Raw genomic sequence first — 22,724 nt, 5'->3', positions numbered from 1 at the left:
CCAGTGCTCCTACATGAAGGTGGACATGTGGCTGGCTGCCTGGAGGGGAGCCCCATGTGCAGAGTCTGGGCCCTTATGGGCTGCTTACAGCCGCTTGGCCACTATACCTCCAGGTATATCCCATGAGCAGGAATATTCACCCTGATGTGGCCAGACATCCTGAAGTATGATCCAAAGGGTACATCCATTCCCATTGAATGTCTGGATATGTATCTAAGACATTCTGGCACTAAAAATACATAATGTGCCTCCAAAATACAGCTGTAACTGCATCAAGTGTTTCTTTAAATGGATTGAAATTTCCTTAGGCCATTTGGAACATTACTGGGATATCCCACTGAAAAAAAGAGATTTTTAATATACAGATGCCACACTCATTGTCTGTTCCTCATTACCTACATACTGAGATAAAATAATTCGATATTATTGATGTCCATCTTGTTTATTCCTCCTACATCATCCATAACAAGAAGTTGAAACCACTGCACTTGTGGTAAAACAGAGTTTTGCTGCCACAGCCTTGCGACATTTTGAGCACAATGGGTGCTCAAATTTACCAGGAAAATGGGCCTTTATGAACCCCAGCCTTGGTCCCTGCAGTAAGGGGAGCCTGCTGGTCATGCCTTTGACCTCTGGCCCTCCTGCTGACCTCAGGTGTGCCGGCCCTCCTGCGTCTCAGCTCTGCTGTACCAACACATGCTGGTTCCCAGCACCTGCAAAGAATTAAAGATCACGAAAATGCTCCCTGGAGCTGGGCGCTGATCGTGCAGTACAGCTGACACAAAAGCTGAAATTCCTTTCACATGAGAACATGGGTACATCTGCTTGCAATCATCTTCCTCCAGGCAGCCAGCCTGATCAAGGAGAAATGTGATTCCCCACACTTGGTCCAAGGAGTGCTGGGTAGACGCCTCCAGCCGAGGGGCTGGATTTGGGAGAGGCAGAATAAACGCGCCTTTCACGCCCGGCATCCCCACCAGTCCCGCGGCTCCCGTGCTCCCAGCCTTGGTCGCTTCTTGCCCTGCTTGCAGGAGGCAAGGCATGCTGAAATAAAGAGAAACTTGTTCTGTGGCAGGAAAGGTCGTTTCTTCTGGCCAGGCATTCCCATCCTGGGAAGGAGACAGGAAGCATATTGCATTAAAGGTAAACTGATAAAATATTTGTCTGCTGGAAGAAGGGGAGGAATGTCAAAACAGTGCCAGTGTTCTTTAGAAAAAATTATTGTGGTGTCTTACTCCTTCCCTGACAACAGCTGTGGGGTATCATAAAGAAATGTTTTAGCCTTCAGTGATCTGTAGCCTCAAGCAGGGCATTTTCCTTGCTGCAAGGATGCTCTTTGTCTGCCTGTGCACATCTGTGTGTGTACACACTGGGGTGTGAATGTGTGCTCTGCAGAGGAGGAAATGACTGAAAGTATTAGAAGTGAGTGGACATAAAGGGGATATTAGCAGAGTCTCTGGGAAATCTAATGTTTGTTTGTTATTACTTTCTTTGTTGCAGCTAACCAATGAGAAAACAACTAAAAAAATCACTTATTTGATGAAATGTGCAGTTTGTAACACAGATGTCTTATGGTTTGTGTACTTCTGTAGATTTGTCACATTCCATGTTAAAGCTTGCTTTTCATGCTGCTACACAAGAGGACTGAAGAAGTAATTTATAGGTACAATTAAGAATGCCATGTTTGGGGAATAAAGGGAGAGTATTTGCAACAAAAGCAAGCTTGACAGTTGAGTGGCTCAGCTTCACTGTGATTCCTGAAAGCAAGCTGAAGGCAGCAGCCAGAGTGTGCTTTTACTCTTCAAATCTGATCATCAGTTTGATCATCATCTGATCATCATATGTTTGCCCCATCTCCTCAGGCTGGACTTTACTCATAGCCCAGATAGCCTGAAGACTTGAGCCAGGCTTGCAGAAGACATTAAAAACTCAGTGATGCAGCTGTAGCTGCAGTGCTCCAAGGGCACACACGTCCCAGCCCAGCCAGAGCATCCCTACAGCTGGACTGATTAAAATGGTCAGAAGTGACAGCTCACCACAATTCTGCAGGAAAATGCTGTGCTGCAGGCTGGGCAAGAGGACCTGGAGCAAGGCAGCCTGCTCTGTGTGTGATGTTTGGAGGCATGTGGTTAAATCAGGCATGGGCTGCTCCTAAACTCTTTGAACTGAACTCATGCTAAGACCTCCTAAGGTCTTGGTTTCAGCCAAGCTATATTCTTGGCCTCAAACAAGTGCCTAATAAAGAAGATCATTCCCATGAATAAGTCTTACTTTGGGCTTTTTTAAGGATCTGTCTTGTTTAGGGAAGTTTTGGTAGGGTGGAAGAACACCATCCCTTAACAAGTGCAGAGAACAGTGATGTACAGATAATATTTTTTAAAAAATTGGCATGCAGAGGTTCTGCATATTTTACCATTTGCAGTTTATTCACATACATTCATGCATACCTGTAGAGTTTTAAGGTGACTGTAGAATGATCTGTGCTACAGCATGGAAATTCAAAGAGAAACATCTGTCATTAAAAAACAATAGGAAAAAGCATTTATTTAGCACAGGCTGAAATACAGAAATGTTTGCATGCTGTGTTTGGCTTGACTTACTATAGGGAAGACTTAATGTTATAAAGAATCATTGTCTGTAAGACACTGTGTGGGGTCTGCTGTTTTCTGGGGCCTCTCATGTGAATGTTCATTTGGGTGTTCCAACACACTGACACTCTGTAATAAATCCACCAGGGCATTTTTAGAGGCCTCATACTCAATGTATTTTTTTAATATGGCTTCATTCCCTGTGAATACTAATGTGGATATATAGAGATGAGAAGCTTTCCGATGACAGACAGATGGGATGCCTTTAAGGCTGTGTCAGAGGCCTCTGAAAATATTGATTGCCAAGTGTGGTTACTGGGAAAAGATGCTGAAACCTTTGGAATTGAACAGTTAACAGAGCGTGCATCAAACCTGGATTTTCAGTTATAGGAAGGATAAGCCCTGACGTCAGTCTTTCCCTGTGGCAGCCATTACATCTGATGGCTGGGTCTCAGTGCAGCTATGGGGAGATGCACATCTGTGTTCCTTTGCTTTATGAAGGCTGTGCTTGCAGAGAATATTCTTACCACTCACCACACACCTCGGGAGTTTAGCTGTTAATTGCAGCCCCGAGGTATATGAAAAGTCTCTGTTTTGGCCCGTGTGTCTGAAGAACGAGCCAGAGTTGTTCAGTTTTTGTTCTTAAAGTTGTTTATTATATCTTCTTTATAAAATTTTTCTCCCTGCCCAGCCGAGGTCCACTCAGCAGGGCAGCCAGCGGCACTCTGACTGCCCTCGGAGCGGTCTTATCTTTTTATACTACAAACTACATATAACATATTTACAATTACTTTCCAATACCTATCACCTATGTTAGACAGTGAACTTCTATTCTAAACCAATCCCAAAGTTCCAGCATCTCAGCAGAAGATGGAGGTAGAGAAGAAGAAGAAGGACTGGACACGCCCAAGTCCATCTTGTCCCCAAAACCCCCATTCTAAAAATCCCAAAATCTACCTTTTCACCCTGTGATAATTTTACTATTACATTATTTAAACTTCTGTGGCTTTCAGGTCCTCATACAAAGCTGTTAATTTGCTTCATGGGTCAAATCCACAGGTGTTCTGGGCTGCATGCCAGGGTCTCTGAGCCCCCTGGCAGGGGCCCTGCAACTCTGGACACCCAGAGGGATGTACTGAGTTCCAACACACACAGATTTCATCCTCAGCAGGAGAATGAGTTTTCATTCTAGGCGGGAGGCACAAGTAAAAGTCTTTAACTTTGCGGAGTAAATGGAATTTGTCAAGGCCTTGTAAAATCACTCTTGCCTGTTGGCTTTTCTAATGTTACACCACTGCCCTTTGCCTCCTCTGCCTCTTACTTGCAGCCTCTCTGTTCCTTGCAGTGCTGTCATCACTAAGCAATTGATGGGAAAACAATATTGGTTAGGTTGGAGGAAAGATGGCTTCAGCTGGAATTTTTTGTATAAATTTGGAGAAATCCATTTTATATGTGACTTGTGAATGTACAAACTCTACACTACCACCTGTCTCCTCCTTCCTTTCATATCCAAGAGAGATGCATTGATTTTAAGGCTAGATGACATCACTCTGGGCTGACCACATGCATAATTCAGGTCCTCTGACACCCCTGTATAAAGTAATATTTCAGGATCAAGGAGAGTACCTGTGACAGAGACTGTCTTTTGACAAGGAGAAGAAAACCTCTCCTTGATTAAGAAAGATCCCCATAGTCCAAGACAATTCTTTAGAAGGCGCTCTAGTATCATTAACATCCATCTGATGTTTCCCCTTAGACTCTGAGCCTATTACACGTCCAATTAGGTTAAAAGTGTTTCAGAAGGGAGGCTGCTCCACTACCTGCACTTGCATTGTCCATGCACAGAATTCAGATATCAGCAAAATACATGTGTTTTGTAAGTGTCGTTATTCTTGTCATAAACTCAGCCTCAGATCATTTGGGATAATTTGTTCCTGAAGCTGCCTTTATAGCAGGGGAACGGAATAGGAAGAAACATTTTCCAACATATTTGCTATGCAGAAAATGTGCTTAGATCTTTATTAATATTCCTAGTTTGTATTGTTTATTTACATATAAGGGTTTAGTCCTCTGTTATGAGAGATTATTTTAAAATGAAAATATATGATATTTAAGTAGAGACTGGAGACGAATTGGAGAGAGACAGCTTGGATGAAATAATAAGAGTTGGAATTTGTTCATAATGAAACCAAAATGAAGGTATTTTATTTGTCAGCCTTTGTTTTAATCTGTTTCTTCTTTTAGTCTTGCCTGGAGTTGCCTGGGAAATCAATCTGTGCCTTGTGTAGTGGGATCTCTCCATGGCTAGGGACACTGATTGATTGTTTCATATATTGAGACTGTAGGTTTGATGGGAGTTCTGTAGGAGTGGTGACAGCAGTGGAGATTTGAGGGTTTTGGCTTCTTCACTAAAATACATACCTTACAACATGTGTTCCTTCTTGTCTGATAAAAAGTCCTCTCTCCACTCTGTATTTCTCTCTTCTTTCTGATATGTATTTCTCATCTCTTTTGTGTATTTCTCTTCTTCCTCTTCAAACATCTCAGTATGGATTGTTTTAACTACAAAATAAAATTAGTCAGTCATGTAAGATTAGTATTACGGAAAAGCTTTTCCGTGGACATATTTAATGGCTTTGTAAGGATTCAACGATTTGGTTGTATTTGGTGCTTTTTTTTTTTAAGTGCAAAATAATTTCTCATGACATGGCCAACTCAAACCCCATGACAAAAATTTCATATGAAATTATCAAGGGTAAAGAATTGGCTTTAATAAAACCAAGGACAACTATTGTATTTAAATAGCAGAACCACAACTTTTCTTATCCAAGTGCCTAAATTTTGCACAGCATCTGGTCAGGCCCAGTCTCTGAAAATTGTGCTTCCATGATGGGTATGGTGTTCTTCAAAGTATGACTGATCTGTCATTTTCTCTTAATTGAAAAAAAAACAACAAAAAAAAACTAACAGCAGAAAGCTTCCTATCTGCTCCTATCTCCTCCCTGCTGTACAGCAAAGCATTGGAATCATGGTCCCTGGAGGTTTTTAAAAGATGCATGAATTTGGCACTTAGAGACATGGTTTAGTGGTGGACTCAGCAGTGGAAGGTTTGTTGTTGGACTCCATGGTCTTAAAGGTCTTTCCCTACTAAATGTTTCTATGATACAGAGATCTTACCATGACTGATTAACAAGTGATTATCAACAACAGAAATTCAGAAAGAACTTCTTCACAGAAAGGGTAACAGCACTGGAATAGATTCCCTATGGAGCTGGTGGAGTCACCATCCCTGGGAGTGTCCAAGAAACAGCTGGACGTGGCACTGCATGGCACTGCATGGCACTGCTATGGTTTAGTTGACCACGTGGTGATTGGTCAGTGGTTGTACCTGCTGACCTTGGAGGTCTTTTCCAGCCTAAATGATTTTATTTGATTACCAACATCAAAGTTATATTGCTATCCCTACATCTGCATTAATCAACATAAAAATTACAAGTTTAAGTGATCATCTTTAAGAAGATGTTTCTATTCCAGCTATAAGTTAGTAAAAATAAACAGTCTAATACCACTGTGTGGCCTCCCGCAATCTATCATAGAGTCATTACTGTGCCAGTGCCATTTCTGTAATGTAAAAAAAATTCTCAGAAGTTTGTCTGTGTGTTTACTCACTGCTGTATGGCTAAACCCTAACCTGGGCTCACACATGAGAGAAAGAGATTGGTGTCATCAGGGCATCAGGGCATTACCCAGCTCAGGTCCTCCCCAGTTGCAAATACTATTCAGGAATATGTACTACACTTGCATTTTAACAATTAATTACCAGGTAAAATCATCTTTGAATTGTAGCCATGAGGTGATAACATTACCTAATAAAACCTCAGTCACTATCCTTCATTCAGGAGCAGTACTTCAGATCTGCCATGCAGGATGTGAAAATGTGTTAAACCAGGACAAGGTTCTTCAAAGCAGAAATCACTGTGGTTCTCTTCAAAATTAAAAAGGAATCAGACACAAAGATTTGTAATGGCAGATCTTGAGAGAGGAGGAGGCAAAATAATTTTGTGTTGGTTTTGGTAAATGTAAGTGACTGAATTGCTTATTCCTACTTGAAGAATTATGTCCTCAGAATTCCTCTCTCTGCAGCTAATTAACTTTCAGATTAAAGCTGATATCTGGTCTGGCCCAAAACCTGAATGATCTGACCAAAACCATGGCTGTCTTGCCTGCCAGGATATTTTTGATGGAAGGGAAAAAACATGCTGGAGATAGATGGCAGCATGTTATCTCCTCTGTGCCATCCTCTGTGGCAGGAGTTCCAGGGCAAAAGAGCAATTATGCCAGTGCCTCAAGGAGTGAGCCAGGACTCCAGAGGCCTCTCTACACTGACAAGTGCAGGCAGGCTCTTCTGCTTGGCTGATGGAGAGCCAGCAGGGGTTCAGGAGTTGTGCAGTCCTACCAGCACGAGGAGAGCTGATGTGAGCTGGGTCAGGCCCCATGCTGTGATTTGTGATCAGAGACCAGCAGCCTTCCTTTCTGTCACTCACCACAGGCCCAGGAGAGCAGAGATGGGGATGAAATGCCCACATTTCCAGCTGAGCCATGTTTCTGTACAACAGTTTTGTGAGATCCAGGCATAGAGTGGGATTTAATCTTTCTGAAATAAATGGGATTCCTTAGGGCTCTTGTCATTAAAAATGCATGTGTGCATGAATACCTGCAGGGTGGGTGACTAAATGGTCACAACGGGCAAAAAACCTTCCCTCAAATTTCCACAGCTTGCAGCGACCCATCCTTTGAAGTCACTGGCATCCAGGGACAGCTGGATGCAGTGGGGTTTCACGGGCGAAGATTAAAGATGTCACAATCTCTTACTCAGCAGCAGCACAGAGACAGTACAGAGAGTGCATTCTCCTGGAAACAAACTGAACTGTAAATCAGAGAGGTAATCCAACATCAGATGGGCAGAAGCATGGGCTTGTTCACAGGCAGGGCATTGGTGGAACCGGGAAGCACGGATATAAAGCAGAGCCAGCAAGAGCGGCCACAGAGCAGATCAAGAGAGGTGTAAGGTCATGTGTGATAAAGCCAGGAAGACAAGTGAGGTTTCTGCTCTAATAACCTGAGAATCATGCTCCAAGCTGCGATGCACTGTATGTTCCTTAGGCTCCCAAGGGCTCGTTTTTGACCCAAGGAGAGAGCAGTCACCTGCCCTCTGCTGCTGTGTTTTGTATTTTGACTGTTTGGGCAGACGTTTTGCATCCCGTGGGCCTGCCTCGGGCAGGCTGGCAGTGCTGCTGGAAACTGCAGCCCATGTGATCCCCACCTGCCTGAGAAGGCAGGCAGGGGGAAGCAGGTTGTTTTGATAATGCTGGAAATGCCTGGCACACTCCAGGCAATGTTCCCACTCCTCTGCTTTGAAACGTGGGCTTCAAACTCTTCAGGCTCTCTGGGATGTCCCCCTTTTCCTTCCCCATGAAATTGCACACACTTTCTCCCATTTCAAATGAAACCCACGTATTTTTACAGCACGTGCTCGGCAGGCAGGGGCTGTGTCTCTGCAGGTCTCTGAGGCTCCTGGCTGTGCTGGTGAGGAGCAGTGGAGGTGCACAGGGCTTGCCCTGCTGCCCAGGCTGCCCAGCATTGCTGCAGCTCCTGGCGCTGTGGACTGAGGCACAGGGAGGGAAACCTTGCGCAGACCTATTACAGATTCACCTGTCACTGTCTCAGGCTCTTTGCTCCTCAGAAGGCAAACCTGTTCTCCTGGTGAACTTCCCTGCACAGGCTGAAATCCACTCTGGAACATGCCCACGTTTTACCCGCTGTCATTGCTAAGATTTAAGATTTTTGAGATTTTGCATTTTGTAATATTTGAGTAGGTGCAGCTTGTTTGTCCCGTGGGTCTGGGTGGGTTTTTTGGGGTTTTTTTTTTTGGTTTTTTTTGTTTGTTTGTTTGTTTGTTCAGGGTTTTTTATGAGAGTGTGTGTACATTCTGGATGTGAATAATAAAATAAGGCAATGCACACAAGTAAAATATTGCTCAGAAATAAGAAGCATAGAAACTAAGTATCCCAAATGAGAGCAGTAAAGGAAAGAATGATTTGAATGAAATCAGGCCATGTCAGAAAAACAGGTATTAATGTACTACAGTCCCTCTCCACCTCCCTTCCTCTTAAATCTGACATACAGACTTTCTATATGCTTCCAGGTTTATCCTAAATGTATGCTGGAGGCAGTGTAAGAGAAAAAAGAGAAGGATTTCTTAGAGAGAGAATGTTTTTATCCCTCTGTGGAAAGGAAGCAGCCATGATCTGATAATGTTGCTGAACTAATCTGCTTCTCACTGTGCTTATCAGCAGAGCAGTAAGGTAAATTCTGCAGTGAGGGCAGTAAAGTACTGTCAATCAGTGAAGGGAGGAAGATGGACAGACCAACAGACACCATTTCTTACCTGGCAGGCTCAGACAGAAGCTGAGAAAAATATCAGCAGTAGCCAAGCAGGAGAAAAAAAATCCCAACAACTTTATTTTAAGCTATTTTCTATGGAAAATATGAGCTCTAATATTTATTACTAAAATGGACCAAAGAAATAGTGCAACCAGTTGAGATGCAATGGCTGAAATGTATCCCAAATCATGTGCCAAGGACAATGAGACTCACAGCTGACAACAAATAAATTTTTCCTAAAGAAAAGATGTTTGCTCTGGGTCTTGGGACTGGTCCTCTCACTGTCAGGACATCTCTGGGGCAGTGGAAGAAATAGTATGAAACTCAAAATATTTTGGAAAGAACTGACTGATGATTTAAATATTCTTCCTTCTGTTTGGAAGGAAAACATGGCTCCTGCAGTTTTCTTGGAACAGGCTGCAGAAAATCATTTGGAGTGCCAAGTGCCTCTACCCTAAGGCAAGCAACCTGGACAATATGGCTGGGAGATTATTACCTTATTAGCAGAAAGTAATGATTTTCTGGGTGTTAGGAACAGTGTTCAGTGCTGCCATGTTCTTGATCCAATGGATCACTTTAGTGGACTGTTAAAATCTACGCGTGCTTACTTGTAAAAGATGAAGTGTCATCTCCCGCACTCCCTGGCCAATTTCCAACTTATCTATTTGCCCATCAAGTTATGATGACTCAATATTTTGAGACTCATATTGAGCCTCATTATTTTATCCTAAGTCTCATTATATTTGGTGGGGGGGTTTTCTTGGAAATCCAACTTTGGTAGTCCTGTGATTATATAAGCATTTAATCTACACTGTATTTAAGAACAGTACTGTGTTGAAGCACTTAAAATCATGAATCCTAATAAAGAAAGAGGGAAAGAAACAAAGATCAATCTTTTTAGTGTTTTTTGTTGTGCTTGGAATTACTGAATATCCTTGAATAGCCATTACTGATACTATCTCTTACATTTTAATGAACAAACCACAGTTCTCTCAACAGCTACTGTGATGAGAGGCAAAATCAGAGGCATCTCTCCTATTCAGAGATCTCTTTGTACAAAATTTTAGGCAAAATGTAGAATATTAACTACAGTAATAATAGTAAAACACCTTAAAATTCAGGATGCTTTGAGCCAGAGATGATGCCCCTCCCAAAAAAAAATCTACCAGAATTTCTTCAGTGAGGTCCTTGCCTTGCTCCTGCCTGTATATTCTTGAAGTCAGGTTCAGAGTGGTTTTCACTGGATTGCTCCCAATTTTTTGCCTCAGGCTTGCAAGACCATAGTCATCAGTCTAACCCCATGCTGGGAAAGTAATGAACCCACCAGTTCTATCCTGCTATCCAGCTGCACGCTTCCTTCCAATTCATGGTCTTTGTTATGCTCAGGGGCTTGATGGAGTTTACACCATGCTGAAAGGGGCCCTGCTCACTGCTCCCCATTCCAGGGCTGCCTGGGGAACAGCCCTGCTGACAGCATTAATTAACATCTTTCAATGAAATTTCGACATCAAGGGTCTCTACTGCCACCAGTGGTGATGAAAGACATTTAACCAAATGACATCATAGGTGCAGACTTTCTTACCTAATGCCCTTGAGAATGCTGCCCAACCATGCCAGCAGAGAGCTTCCAGCACTGGTGTGCCAATGGAGGAAAATCAAGCTCTAAAACAAGCCTGAAACCCCTCCATACACAGAATCACACAGAATCATTAGGAGGGAAGAGACCTTAAAGATCATTGAGCCCAACCCATGCCTTAACACCTCAACTAAACCGTGGCACCAAATGCCATATCCAGTCTTTTTTTAAACACATCCAGAGATGTGTGTGGTGACTCCACCACCTCCCTGGGCAGACATTTCCAGTACTTCATCACTCTTTCCATAAAAAACTTTTTCCGAATATCCAACCTATATTTCTCTTGATACAACTTAAGGCTGTGTCAGCTGCTGCCTGGAGAAAGAGACCAACCCCCACCTGACTACAGCCATCTTTCAGGGAGTTGCAGAGAGTGACAAGGTCGCCCCTGAGTCTCCTTTTCTCCAGGTTAAACACCCCCAGCTCCCTCAGTCATTCCTCACAGGGGTTTGTGTTCCCAGCCCCTCTCCAGCCTCGTTGCCTCCTCTGGATGCACTCAAGTGTCTCAATGTCCTTCCCAAACTGAGGGCCCAGAACTGGACACAGCACTCAAGGTGTGGCCTCACCAGTGCCGAGGGCAGGGGAAGGGTGACCTCCCTGCTCCTGCTGGCCACACTATTCCTGATACTAGCCAGGATGCCATTGGCCTTCTTGGCCACCAGGAACACACTGCTGGCTCATGTTCAGCCGACTGTCACCAGCACCCCCAGGTCCATTTCTGCCTGGGCACTGTCCAGCCATACTGTCCCCAGCCTGTAACATTGTAGGGGGTTATTGTGATCAAAATGCAGGACTCAGCACTTGGATTTATTAAATTTCTTCTTACTGGACTCTGCCCATTCATCCAACCATTGCAGGTCTCTCTGCAGAGCCCTCCTACCTTGCAACAGATTGACACATGATCTCAGCTAAGTGTTGTCCACAAAATTACTAATGAAAGACTCAATCCCCTCATCCATGTCATCAATAAAAATATTGAACAGAACTGGCCCCAGCACAGAGCCCTGAGGGACACCACTGGTGACTGGCCCCAGCTGGATGCAGCACCATCACCACCACTCTCTGGGCCCGGCCATCCAGCCAGTTCCTAACCCAGCAAAGAGTGCTCCTGTCCAAGCCATGGGCTGCCAGCTTGTCCAGGAGTGTGCTGTGGGAGACGGTGTCAAAGGCCTTGCTGAAATCCAAACAGACAACATCCACAGCCTTTCCTGCATTCCCCAGGAGGGTCACTTGGTCATAAAAGGAGATCAGGTTGGTCAAACACAACCTACCCCTCCTAAAGCCCTGCTGCCTGGTTCTGATAGCCTGGCCTATAAGTGCTGTGTGATGACACTCAATATAAACTGTTCCATTACCTTACCTGGTACTGAGGTCAGGCTAACTGGCCTATAATTACCAGGATCCTCCTTCCTACCCTTTGTGTGAGTGGGTGTCACACTGGCCAGCTTCCAGTTATCTGGAGCCTCACCAGTGAGCCAGGACTGCTGGTAAATGATGGAGAGAGGCTTCACAAGCTCATCTGCAGCTCCCTCATCACCCTGGGATAGATTCCATCTGGGCCCACAGATTTATGAACATCCAGCAGCTCAACAGTTCTCTGACAGCCTCCTCCTGGATAACAAGGGGACCATTCTGCTCCCTGACACCCTCTGCCAGCCCAGGAGGACAGCTGTCCTAAGGACAAGCCATCTTCCCACTAAATACTGAGGTAAAGAAGGCATTAAGCACTTCCAGCTTCTCCTCAACTGCAGTTACTAAGTTCCCTCCCATCCAGTAGAGAACTGAGGTCTTACCCTTCCTTTTGCCATTAACATATTTGTAAAAACATTATTTATTATCCTTTACAAAAGGTGCCAAATGAAGTTCCAACTGAGCTTTGGCCTCTCTAATTTTTTCCTACATGCCCTAGCAACCCCCTTAAATATTTCCTGAGACATCTGACCCTCCTTCCAAAGATGATACATCCTCTTTTTATTCCTAAGTTCCTTCAAAACCTTGTTGCCCGTCCAGGCTGGATGCTTACCTTGTCAACTCATCTTTCAGCACACAGGGACAGTCTGTTCCTGTGCCCTCAAGATCTCTGTTTCAAAGCACACTCACCTTTCCTGGACTCCTTTGTTTTTAAGGGCTGCTTCCCAAGAAACTCTCTGAATAGGTTTCCTAAATAGCTCAAAGTCTGCTCTCCAGCAGTCCAGTGTAAGAGTCATATTGATGTTCCTCCTGATTTCACCAAATATCAAGTACTCCAACCACCACATCTCCCACCAGCCCATCTCTATTTACAAACAACAGGTCTAACATAGTCCTTCCTTTGGTGGGCTCACTCACCAGCTGTGACAAAAGTTGTCATCGACACACTCTAAGAACCTCCTGGACTGCCTCTTTTCTGCTGTACTAAGTTCCCAGCAGATGTCTGGCAGGTTAAAGTCACCTACAAGAAGAACAAGGACTGGTGATCCTGGTGATGCTGAAGAAAGGGAGGTTTTAAAGAGAGCAGTGTCACTGCTGATGGAGAGATCCCAGAAAAACACTGCAGAATTCCATCTGTACACACAGCAACTGTGGTTTTTCATGGTAAATAACAGAAAGGGGTACTGCAGACATGTCAATAAACTTGGATATTCACTCATGGGTAAATACTTGGAACAACAATGCAATAGCTTCAAGCTCAGCAGAAAAATAAGTGTCTTACTGCAAAACGGACAACACTGCCTTAAGTCCTTATAACAACCTGAAAAGAAATAAAGATTGCTACTGGGGAAACATCAGTCACCTTTCACCTCACCTTTGAAAAAGTGCTGTGATGCTTTTTTTTACTTTATGTCAAAAACTTCTGTCCCCTGAACTGAGAAAGTGACCTCTTCTTGAAGACACTGCACTCACTTTAAACCTGAGGTTATAGTCTTCTGTCAATCACTTCTTCCATCACTAGAGCAATGAATTTCTACAATAACCTTGTACTTGAGTCAATCCTTTCTCTGGGTTTCAAAAGATTGCATTTTATCCCAGCAGTTTCTTGAGTCATCATGGTCTATCTAGTATCCAGAAGAGGTTCTGTGCTTTGTATTTCCTTGGCTGAGAGGCACAAAGCACCTGAAGTTCTGCCGAGCCCCAGCTTCCACACAAGGCTTGCTACAAACCAGCCAGCTGAACAAAACAACCTTTGCCATTACCAGCATAGCAGTAAACCACTAATATGCATGAATTATTGCCCTGGTTTTATAAATTAACTGCATCACAACTCTTCCATGTAGCCTTGCATGTGTGCTCTTCACTTCTATCCCTTCTAGCTATATTCTGCAAATTGCTATCCCAAAGCCCTGGTGGTTTTAACAAACGGGCTGTCAGTGTTAACCTGATGAAAGAGTGCATTGATTCAGGAGAAGGGGCCTTTGCTCCAGCACATGGTGTTGTCTGCTGACACTTGAAGCATGACAGGGCAAAACCACTCGAAAACAGTGACAGAAAAGACAAACCAGTTCTGGTTCACATTTGCATGGGAGCTGAGCTGGGACCCCAGCCTCCTGTGGAAGTGCTTCCATCACAGGGATCAGGAGGGTGCTGCTCCCTCCCTCTCTCTCTCTCTGTGGGAAGATGTGGCTCCTGCAGAGAGCAAGAGGTCCTTTGTGTGGAGCTGTTGTTTGACACTGCCACTTGAACTGGGGTAATGGAATCATAGAATGGTTTGGGTTGGAAGTGATATTAAAGATGATCCATTCCAGCCCCTCCTGACCATGAGCAGGGACACCTTCCCAAAGACCAGGCTGCTCAGACATCCCCATCCAACCTGGCCTTGAACACTTCAGGGATGGGGCATCCAGAACTTCTCTGGGCAAGCAGTTCCAGGGTCTCACCACCCTCACAGTAAAGAATTTCTTCCTAATATCTAAATGAGGCCTTTTTCAGTTTGAAGCCCTTAACCCTTGTCCTACCACTTCATGATCTTGGAACAAGTCCTTACAAAAAGGATGAGCAGAGATGCCTGAGCTTTAGCTCAGAGGTGCTGGGGGCTGAAGGGCAGCAAGGAAAAAGCTTTGAGTGCAAATTCAAATGATTTTTTTCAGAAGAGGAAAGATGTGTGGGGAAACAGGAGCGATTCCCTGAAGCAGCATTCAGGCTGGGGCTGAGACACTGCTGAGGGACCAGCCCACTCTGGTGATTCTTCTGCATTTTACAGTGAGTGGTGAAGCCAACCATGGGGTCTGGTCCCACTCCCAAGATCTGCTGTGCCTGTCTGTGTTCCACATCTCATCACAGGGAGTTGCCACTGCACAGCTCCCCCACCATGCACTCGTGGCTATGTGTACATATACACAAATATATTAAATGTACATATTTATATCCAACTGCAATATATAGAGTACGCACTCTGTGTGTGGTGTGTGTGTGTGTGTGTATTCATCTGCAACTGATCTGGAACCGATCCTTCTATCACAGAGCCAAGGCCCCAGCACCTGCCAGATTTCTCACAAGTAGTTTACAGAGGGGGCCTGGCTCTCCCTTGCTCTCTGCTGGCACAGCTTCAGCACGAGGTGAGATGCTCATTATGGTCTCCTGGGTGCTGTGGGTCTCTGCTGCGAGGGAAGAGAGAGGTTTGTGTCTTAGGATGGGTAAGGAATTCATTAGGAATTCATCTGGGGTGTTTCTGGCATCTGCAGGGGAAGGAACTGATAGAAGATTAATTCACCAAGGGAAGGTTGAAGTCCAAATTAGGAAAAGGCAAGAGTAACTTTAGGCATCATTACAGTTATGGAACTGCTGAGCAAGGGCTCTTAGTTTGTGAGTTTGGCTTTTGGTCCCTGAGTTCTTACAATAAACTAAAACTGTCCATATGTAGGGAAAAAAAAATCCAAATTATTTTTTAAAGCTAATCAGCTAAAATGCATTGTGATTTTCTGTGGGTTTGGGTGGTGATAAGAAGGGAGACAGAGAAAACCCTGAACTAAGTCACCTTTGGTTGATTCTGTTTAGTTTTTCCATCAGGACTATCTCTCCATTTCCATGCACTGTTACAAGGATCTGACAAACTGGGTTTATATCCAGAGCAATGACACGCTACAGCCATTTTATTTACTTTTTTTTAAACTCCCCTGTCAGAAAAGGCCGCATAAACCGCTGAAAGGTCTTCACCAGCCTCACCGGATCGATTATGTGTAACTCCAATAAAAAAGTGCCTCTGGGAAGTGGCCGAGCAGTGGCTGGGTGCCTGGTGCTGCCCCGCTCCGAGCCCCGAGCATCCCCGGGCTGCCGCTGCCCCTCCCCGCCCCGCCCGGCCCTTCCCGCTCCGCTCCTCCGTCCCGCCCTCCGCCTCCATCCTCTCCGTCTCCTCCCGCGCAGGTGGGACTCCGCTCCTGTGCTCTCCTCGCCGCGATGCCGCCGCCGTGTCCCCGCGGGGCCCTGCCCGGGGCCTCCCTCCTCCTCCTCCTCCTCCTCTTCCTCCTGCCGCTGCTCTGCGCGGCGCCCGGTGAGTGAGCGCGGCGTGCGGGACACGGGGACAGCGGAACCCGGCACGGCCTGGGGAGCGGGAGCAACCTTGCCCTGGCACCCCGCGGGGGTGAGAGCCTTCGCACGCTCCAAGCCTTGTGCGAGCTCGGCATCTTTCTAAAAAGGTGCTTCTGTGCCCGCGACTGAAGCATTTCGGAACAGCCGAGCGCTTGCAGGTCTCCCGTTGCGCTCCGGTCTGGGGATCAGCAGGATGACTGCTTCGATGTGCCTTGGGGCAGGATGCCAGGCACAGTTTTGGAGCACTCTGACTGTTAGCACAGCCCTCACCCAGTGACGAGGGGCTTCCAGAATTATCATGCTGCTCTGGGTGCTGGTACTGGCACCAACTGCAGTTTTCTGATGAAAAATATAATCATTTACTTGGTGAAGAAGGCCATTATAGGGTTTCCCTTGCCAAGAGAGCTGGGGAGAAGATGCTGGACTGTCAGAAGCTTCCTTGCAGTGTATATTGCATTCAAATGTGGAAATGGGAGCAAAGAGAGCAAGTTTCTGCTTTGCCTCTTGAACTGGAGCTATGACAAAAATACTTCTGGCAGTTTTTGAGAAATAAACTTCTGTTATTGTTGTTGTTGTTATTTCCTTCTCAGTAAATGTACGTGTTTTATTTTTATTTGTCTAGATGTTTCAAGGGGAAATAAGCTTAAACTGATGCTTCAGAAACGAGAAGGTAAGTAAAGAGACAGCAAAGTGCTTTTCCTTGTTTTTCCTTGGAGTCAGCTGCTGTCAGTCAAAGCTGTCGATGACTTGTCCCTGTAGCTCCAGCTCCAGGAGAGCAGATGGAGCAGGAGGCTACAAGTACAGGGCCACACACACAATGGGCCACACCAGAACCTCCTGCTCAGGCAGAGCCCTGCCTGTGTGCCTGTTTGGGATGTTGGGCTGGAGGCTGTGCTTACCACAGCTCCCTCTGAAAGGCAGTGCCCAGCCTCAGGCATGCTGCCTTTGCTCTGCACAGAGCCTTTTCCAGGGGATGCATGGCAGACGTGGCATTTATCTATTTGGGGCAGTCACAAACTTTTCCAAGGAATGCATGGAAATACTGCTGGCTCAGGCACTGGGAAGAGTATGTGCAAACCTGGCTTGCCTGTGATGCCTTGACTTGCTCTTTTTTTCTTCTTGGCCCCACATGTGCTTCCCTTTTGGAAGACTGCTCTCTTACGGGAGAGATGATGGCCGAAGGCCCAGCAGTCAGAAGCATGGAATGGCTCTCTGGTTGAGGGAAGGTAGTGGAAACGATGCCAGCTGGGAACAAGCTACACCACAGCAGATGAAATATCCCAGAAGTTCTGGCCACCTCCCCTCAGCCTGCTCTATGGCTGAAGCAAAGAATTTATACCCTCACAGAGGGGACTTCCACTTCCTGCCAGGCTTTCTAATTTTGTTCTGGGTTTTTTTTCTGGCATCACTCCACACCTCTTGCCAGAACTAAATATACATCCCACCCACCTCTGTTTTCCTTGTGTGTGGGTTCCTTGTGTTACCATTCTGCAGGGCTTGTGTGAAGACAGGAGTGACCCTCCTGCACCACAGCAGTGGCCGCTTGTTTGCTCAGGCCCCCTGGGGAGAAGGCTCCTGGGGCACGCAGACAACATGGCTTCGGTCAGGAAGAACTGCAAAATTGATGATAGAGGGAATATGCAGCCTTTTTGACTCCAGCCTTGCTCCCTTTTCTGGTTGGTTTCTAAAGCAAGCAGGCCAAGCACACAGTACTGCTTCCCTTGCTGGCAGTGTCCCTTGTGTGAGGGCTCATTCATGGGACATCTGCTTAGCTGTCCCTCCCAGCAATAACACCTACTTCAAGCTCATGGTGAGTTATCAGTTTCCAGCTCATCACTGCAGGACAGCCTACTGTTTACCACTTACTTCAACAACTCATCTATCACTTTTATCTCCAGAATCTCCTTTCTTTCTGAAGTCCTTTGCCTTCCTCTGTGCGTGTGCCCAGCTCCTGCTTCAGTGGTTTTCTTCACATCTCCACTTGACTTCCCTGCCTACCCCAGTCTCTTCCACACATCCTCCAAAAATCCCATGCACACCCGTGCTCCTGATTTCTCCCTCATTGAAATGAACCATCTAAAGGTAAGACTTCTCCTACTCCTACACACCTCTGGTATCACAGCCGGATCAATACCATGTTTTATCATTTCCATGTCTGGCCAGGGGCTGGCCAGTCACAGAATCATAGAACTGTTAGATTAGGAGAGATCTCCAAGTTTAAATCCAACCATTTACCCAGCAGTTACACTCACAACTAAACCATGTTCCCAAAAAAACATGTGTCTTTTGAACACTTCCAGGGATGGCAATTCCCACCACTTCCCTAGGCAGTTTGTTCCAAAGCTTGACCACTCTTTGAGCCAAGGACTTTTTCCTAACATCCAAGCTAAACCTTCTGTGGCACAACTTGAGGCCATTTCTTCTCATTCTGCTTAGTCCTCTCATCCACGTCTTTGGGAGCTGCAGCAATTGCTTCAGCAGCCACAGCACGCTGCTCTGAGGCATGGAGCAAGCCAGATGGCACATCTGGGTCTGGCAGGTTGGGGGCATTTCCGTGCATCCCTCACACAGGTCACTATGAAAACCTGATGGGCTTTTATTTTCAGGCATACAGGGCATTTAGTAGCACTCATCTAAATGCTACTTTTTCACACATCAGTTTCAAAAATCTATCTTTTAAAGTGTTTCTCCCTTCACTCTAATATGTTAGCAGTGCTTCTCCAGCTTCCTTAGTCATTCTAACTTCACCTCTCTTCTTCAACCCAAGTTCTGCAACTGTAGCACTTAGGGCTGGTCTGCTCTCCTGAAAGCACAAACACATCATGTATATGCTCATTGAATTTGGGTATTTTTATTTAAATTCCTCAGTTAGCTGCTGTACTTGAGCTCAGAAATGCTTTACAAGAATCCAGGAGAATGAGGGTAGCAGAGAAATCCTATTACACTGGTGATTCCTGGGTTTATTACTGTTACTCTGCTACAGGCATTGCACTGGCAAGCACAAAGGTAATGGCATGATGTGAGAATCATTTTCTTACTTGCTGCAAGCAGTACACTTCAGGCTGACCAAAAATTTCCTGGCATGCCTTTTGTGGGGGGGATTAATTTCAGCTTCTGCTGCTGCTGCTGCTGCTGCTGCGAGGCCAGAGGTGTCCGTGAAAGAAACGGCAGCCAAGGAGTTCCTGAGCAGCCTGAGACGCCAGCGGCGCCAGCTGTGGGACAGGAGCCAGCCCGACGTGCAGCAGTGGTACCAGCAGTTCCTGTACCTGGGCTTCGATGAGCAGGTCAGTGAAAGAAATGGAGAGGGGCTTTTAAAAAAAGAGGGAGAATAGGCAGGCATAGAACAAGGAGGATTGGGTTTAAATGAAAAAAAAAGAGATTTAGATTAGATATTAGGAATAAATTCTTTACTGTGAGGGTGGTGAGGCACTGGAACAAGTTGCTCAGAGAAGTGGTTGATGCCCTATTCCTTTAAGTGTTGAAGGCCAGGTTTGATGGGGTGTTGAGCAACCTGGTGTAGTAGAAGGTGTCCCTGCCCAGAATTCTTCTTTAGAGTGGCAAATGTCCAGAAATATAACCTCTGTTACGTGTTAGAGATCCTTGCAGTATTTTATTAGTTGAAAAAAATTATATTAGGGTCTTGTATGGAGTTCCTGCCTGCTATCAAACTTAAGCTTAATAAATTGCAACTGGACATATGAACAAAGTTTGCTTTGCAGAATAGGTGGCCAGACTCAAAGCAATCAATCCTATTTCAGGAAAGTAATTTCCTGTCATCCTCAACCTGATCAGCTTTTAAACATGCTGAGAAATCCACACCAAGCTGGCTGTGACTGGCCCTTCCCAGTGAATGGCACTGACATTATGCACCCAATGCACACTTGTGCCTCCACAGCATGGGCAGCTCCTGACCATCATGAACACTGGCAGCTGTGCCTCCCCTCTATATGTGAAAGGAAAACCTTTGGATAATATTCAGTCAGCCTCCCTTCAAATGAGAAGGACACATTTTTAAAAAACGCTTTATTTATAAAAACACTGGAGTGGAATCAAACTCTGCACAAAGCTCTACTAAATAGATGCTGGAATAGGGCAAAAAAAAGTGTGTTTGGTTGAAGTCCCACATGTAGAATAATTTCTGCTTTTAATAAGAGGTAAAAATAGTTATAGATGTTGAATTCTTGGCTTCTGTCAGCTGTATGAATATGTTTAATGAGATTGCATTGGCACAGGAAGGCTGGAGTACATTTTAAAACTTCATGCTATGTGGATTGCTTGGAAGATGAATGCACTCATTTTCAAAGCTGCAACAATTAGAAAAATAATCCTTTGCTTGAGCTGAAATAATGAAGGGTACTTTTTTCTAAATTCTCCTGGATATTATGTGGACAAAAGTCATTTCTCAACAGCATGGCTACATCCCCCTTCACTAATAGAAATAGGAAAAATAGGAAAAGTGGTTTTATACACTGGAAGCTGAAGACTGGGGGAAAATACTAAAGGAGCAAGGACAAACCATGTAGATAAAGTGAATTCTCCTCTAAGTTCCTGTATGCATTTCAAAAACCAAAATGAGGCCTGTTGTGGGACACAATGAATCCACTTAGTAGGTTTTCTTGAGTATTAGGACACAGTCTTAACAATGAAATAACTGTTTGTTCCAGCAAAGGACTTGGTCCCTACTTATCCATTGTGTATTTGCAAAACCTTTTTTTCCCCCCAAATCTCAGCCAAAAATATTTCCAAAGAGTCATTCAGATGGAAAGGCTTTGACTTGGCAGCCATTTGATATCCTTGCACACTATTTTTCCTCTGCTGTTGTGAGCAGAACTGAAGTGCTTATTGCATTTCCATAGCTGGAAGGCTGCATTGTACCTTTGTTTTTACCTGTGCAAGGTGGGGGACAGAGATCAGGCAGAAAGCAAAAGGGTGTTGCACCCCAGTCAGGGATATTGCAACTAAAGGTACATGGCAAGGGAGAACTAAACCTTTAGATTTTTAACTGTAAAATATTGACATAATTCTACAGTCCACCATTGACAAGGTAATTGAAATATTAAAGGTGCTTAGTGCACATTTCAGATGAAGGCGGTCTCAATTTAAGCATTCTGCAGTGGGCAGGGGGTATGGGGCTGGGTCCAGGGCAGGACAACTCCTGCACACAGGATCCTGATAATCCCATAGCTACAAGTCACAAAACCCCTTAGATCTAAAGATTTCATTTATGACAAATGTGCAAAGGATCCGAATTTCTGGAAGAGGCTCTTGCACCACTTCAGTTTCATAGTTTCATCTCATCACAGTAGTTTCAGGATGGAAAGCAAATGCTCTCTTTTGTTTTTTTTCTGGCAGAAATTTGAAGATGACATCTCCTACTGGACCAACTTGGGGCGTGCTCGTAATGAGTACTACGGTGGGCACTACCAGCACCACTACGATGAAGATTCTCCCATTGGCCCACGGAACCCACACGCCTTCAGGCACGGGGCAGGCGTCAACTACGACGATTACTAATGCCATTTACCCTAGGGCAGCTGCTGCCTGTAGGGCTGGGCGAGGCTGAGCCCTCCTCTCAGTCAGGATGACCTTGCTTTTTCTTCTGGTCATGTCAAACAGAAAGAGTAAAGGAACCGCCAGACTTTCATCAAAGCAGCATGATTTTTTTTAACTATTATTACTTAGTAGTACACTATATATAAAAAGTGTTATAGAAATAAAGCTTTTTTGATAATCATGTTGCCATTATTTAGTAGACTTTATAACAGCAATTTAATTCCAACTGTATTACTACAGATTCCTTTTTAAAGGGCTTTTTCTCTTGCTGTCCTACAATCAATTGCAAAATTGCATTATATCATCTACTTTGGCATATAGAATACATATTATTAGCCAGTACATTTAAGATGTGCCTTCCCATTCACACTTCTATTAACAAAAAAATCCAATTATTCTTGGGAGAAAAGAAAAAAACGTTTCCTGTCAATTAAAGTGCTGTTTTGTTTCCTCCTCTGCCGTTTCCATACCCACAGTGTGCAGCCCTCCAAGCCTGACACGGCACTTTTGCAGCTCCTGTTGGGTCAAGGACACAGATATTCACAAAAGCTAAATTCAGTGCAGATGAGCTTGCCTACCTACAAAGCCTGTGAAAGGATTCTCCAGGGAACAGGCTCAAGGCAGGAACTTGACTTCAGCAGTAATTGCTGAGGCACAGAGCATCCAACCTGAGCAGCCCCAGCCCCTCCCAGGCACGATAACCCAAAGGTTATCTTTGCTGAATACTCCCCTTTGTGTCCATTCCACTTAGTGTCAAGCTTTCAGCTTAGCTCAAAATAGGGAATAAAACAACAAAGTAAGCTATTTAAAATTAAGCTAGTGTCAGACAGCAACCAACACAATCCCCTGACATCATAATTTCCTATTGCAAAATTCCCTCTATCCCAATTCAGACAGAAACATGCACATTAAGCTGAGCATCAAAATATATCAGAGACCAGACATCTGTTAGTAAAACACAGTGGATTAAAGGGGGATTGTTGGTGGCATCATGTGTGTTA

At 44.9% G+C, this 22,724-nt stretch overlaps 1 protein-coding gene across 1 annotated transcript; it reads left to right on the top strand.

Annotated features, from left to right (window-relative positions):
- The first annotated feature begins 989 nt into the window (after positions 1-989).
- On the top strand, positions 990-21,904 carry ECRG4 (ECRG4 augurin precursor). Its single transcript, XM_036379569.2, has 5 exons — positions 990-1,143; positions 16,006-16,132; positions 16,793-16,840; positions 19,282-19,454; positions 21,523-21,904. Exons 2-5 carry the CDS (start codon positions 16,039-16,041, stop codon positions 21,682-21,684), a joined length of 477 nt encoding a protein of 158 aa, XP_036235462.1. The 5' UTR covers positions 990-1,143; positions 16,006-16,038; the 3' UTR covers positions 21,685-21,904.
- Positions 21,905-22,724: the final 820 nt, after the last annotated feature.

The sequence above is a fragment of the Molothrus ater genome, chromosome 2 (genome assembly GCF_012460135.2).
Source record: "Molothrus ater isolate BHLD 08-10-18 breed brown headed cowbird chromosome 2, BPBGC_Mater_1.1, whole genome shotgun sequence".
NCBI lineage: Eukaryota > Metazoa > Chordata > Aves > Passeriformes > Icteridae > Molothrus > Molothrus ater.
Note: the sequence above shows the minus strand (reverse complement) of the source record. Positions and strands in the feature narration are given on the sequence as shown.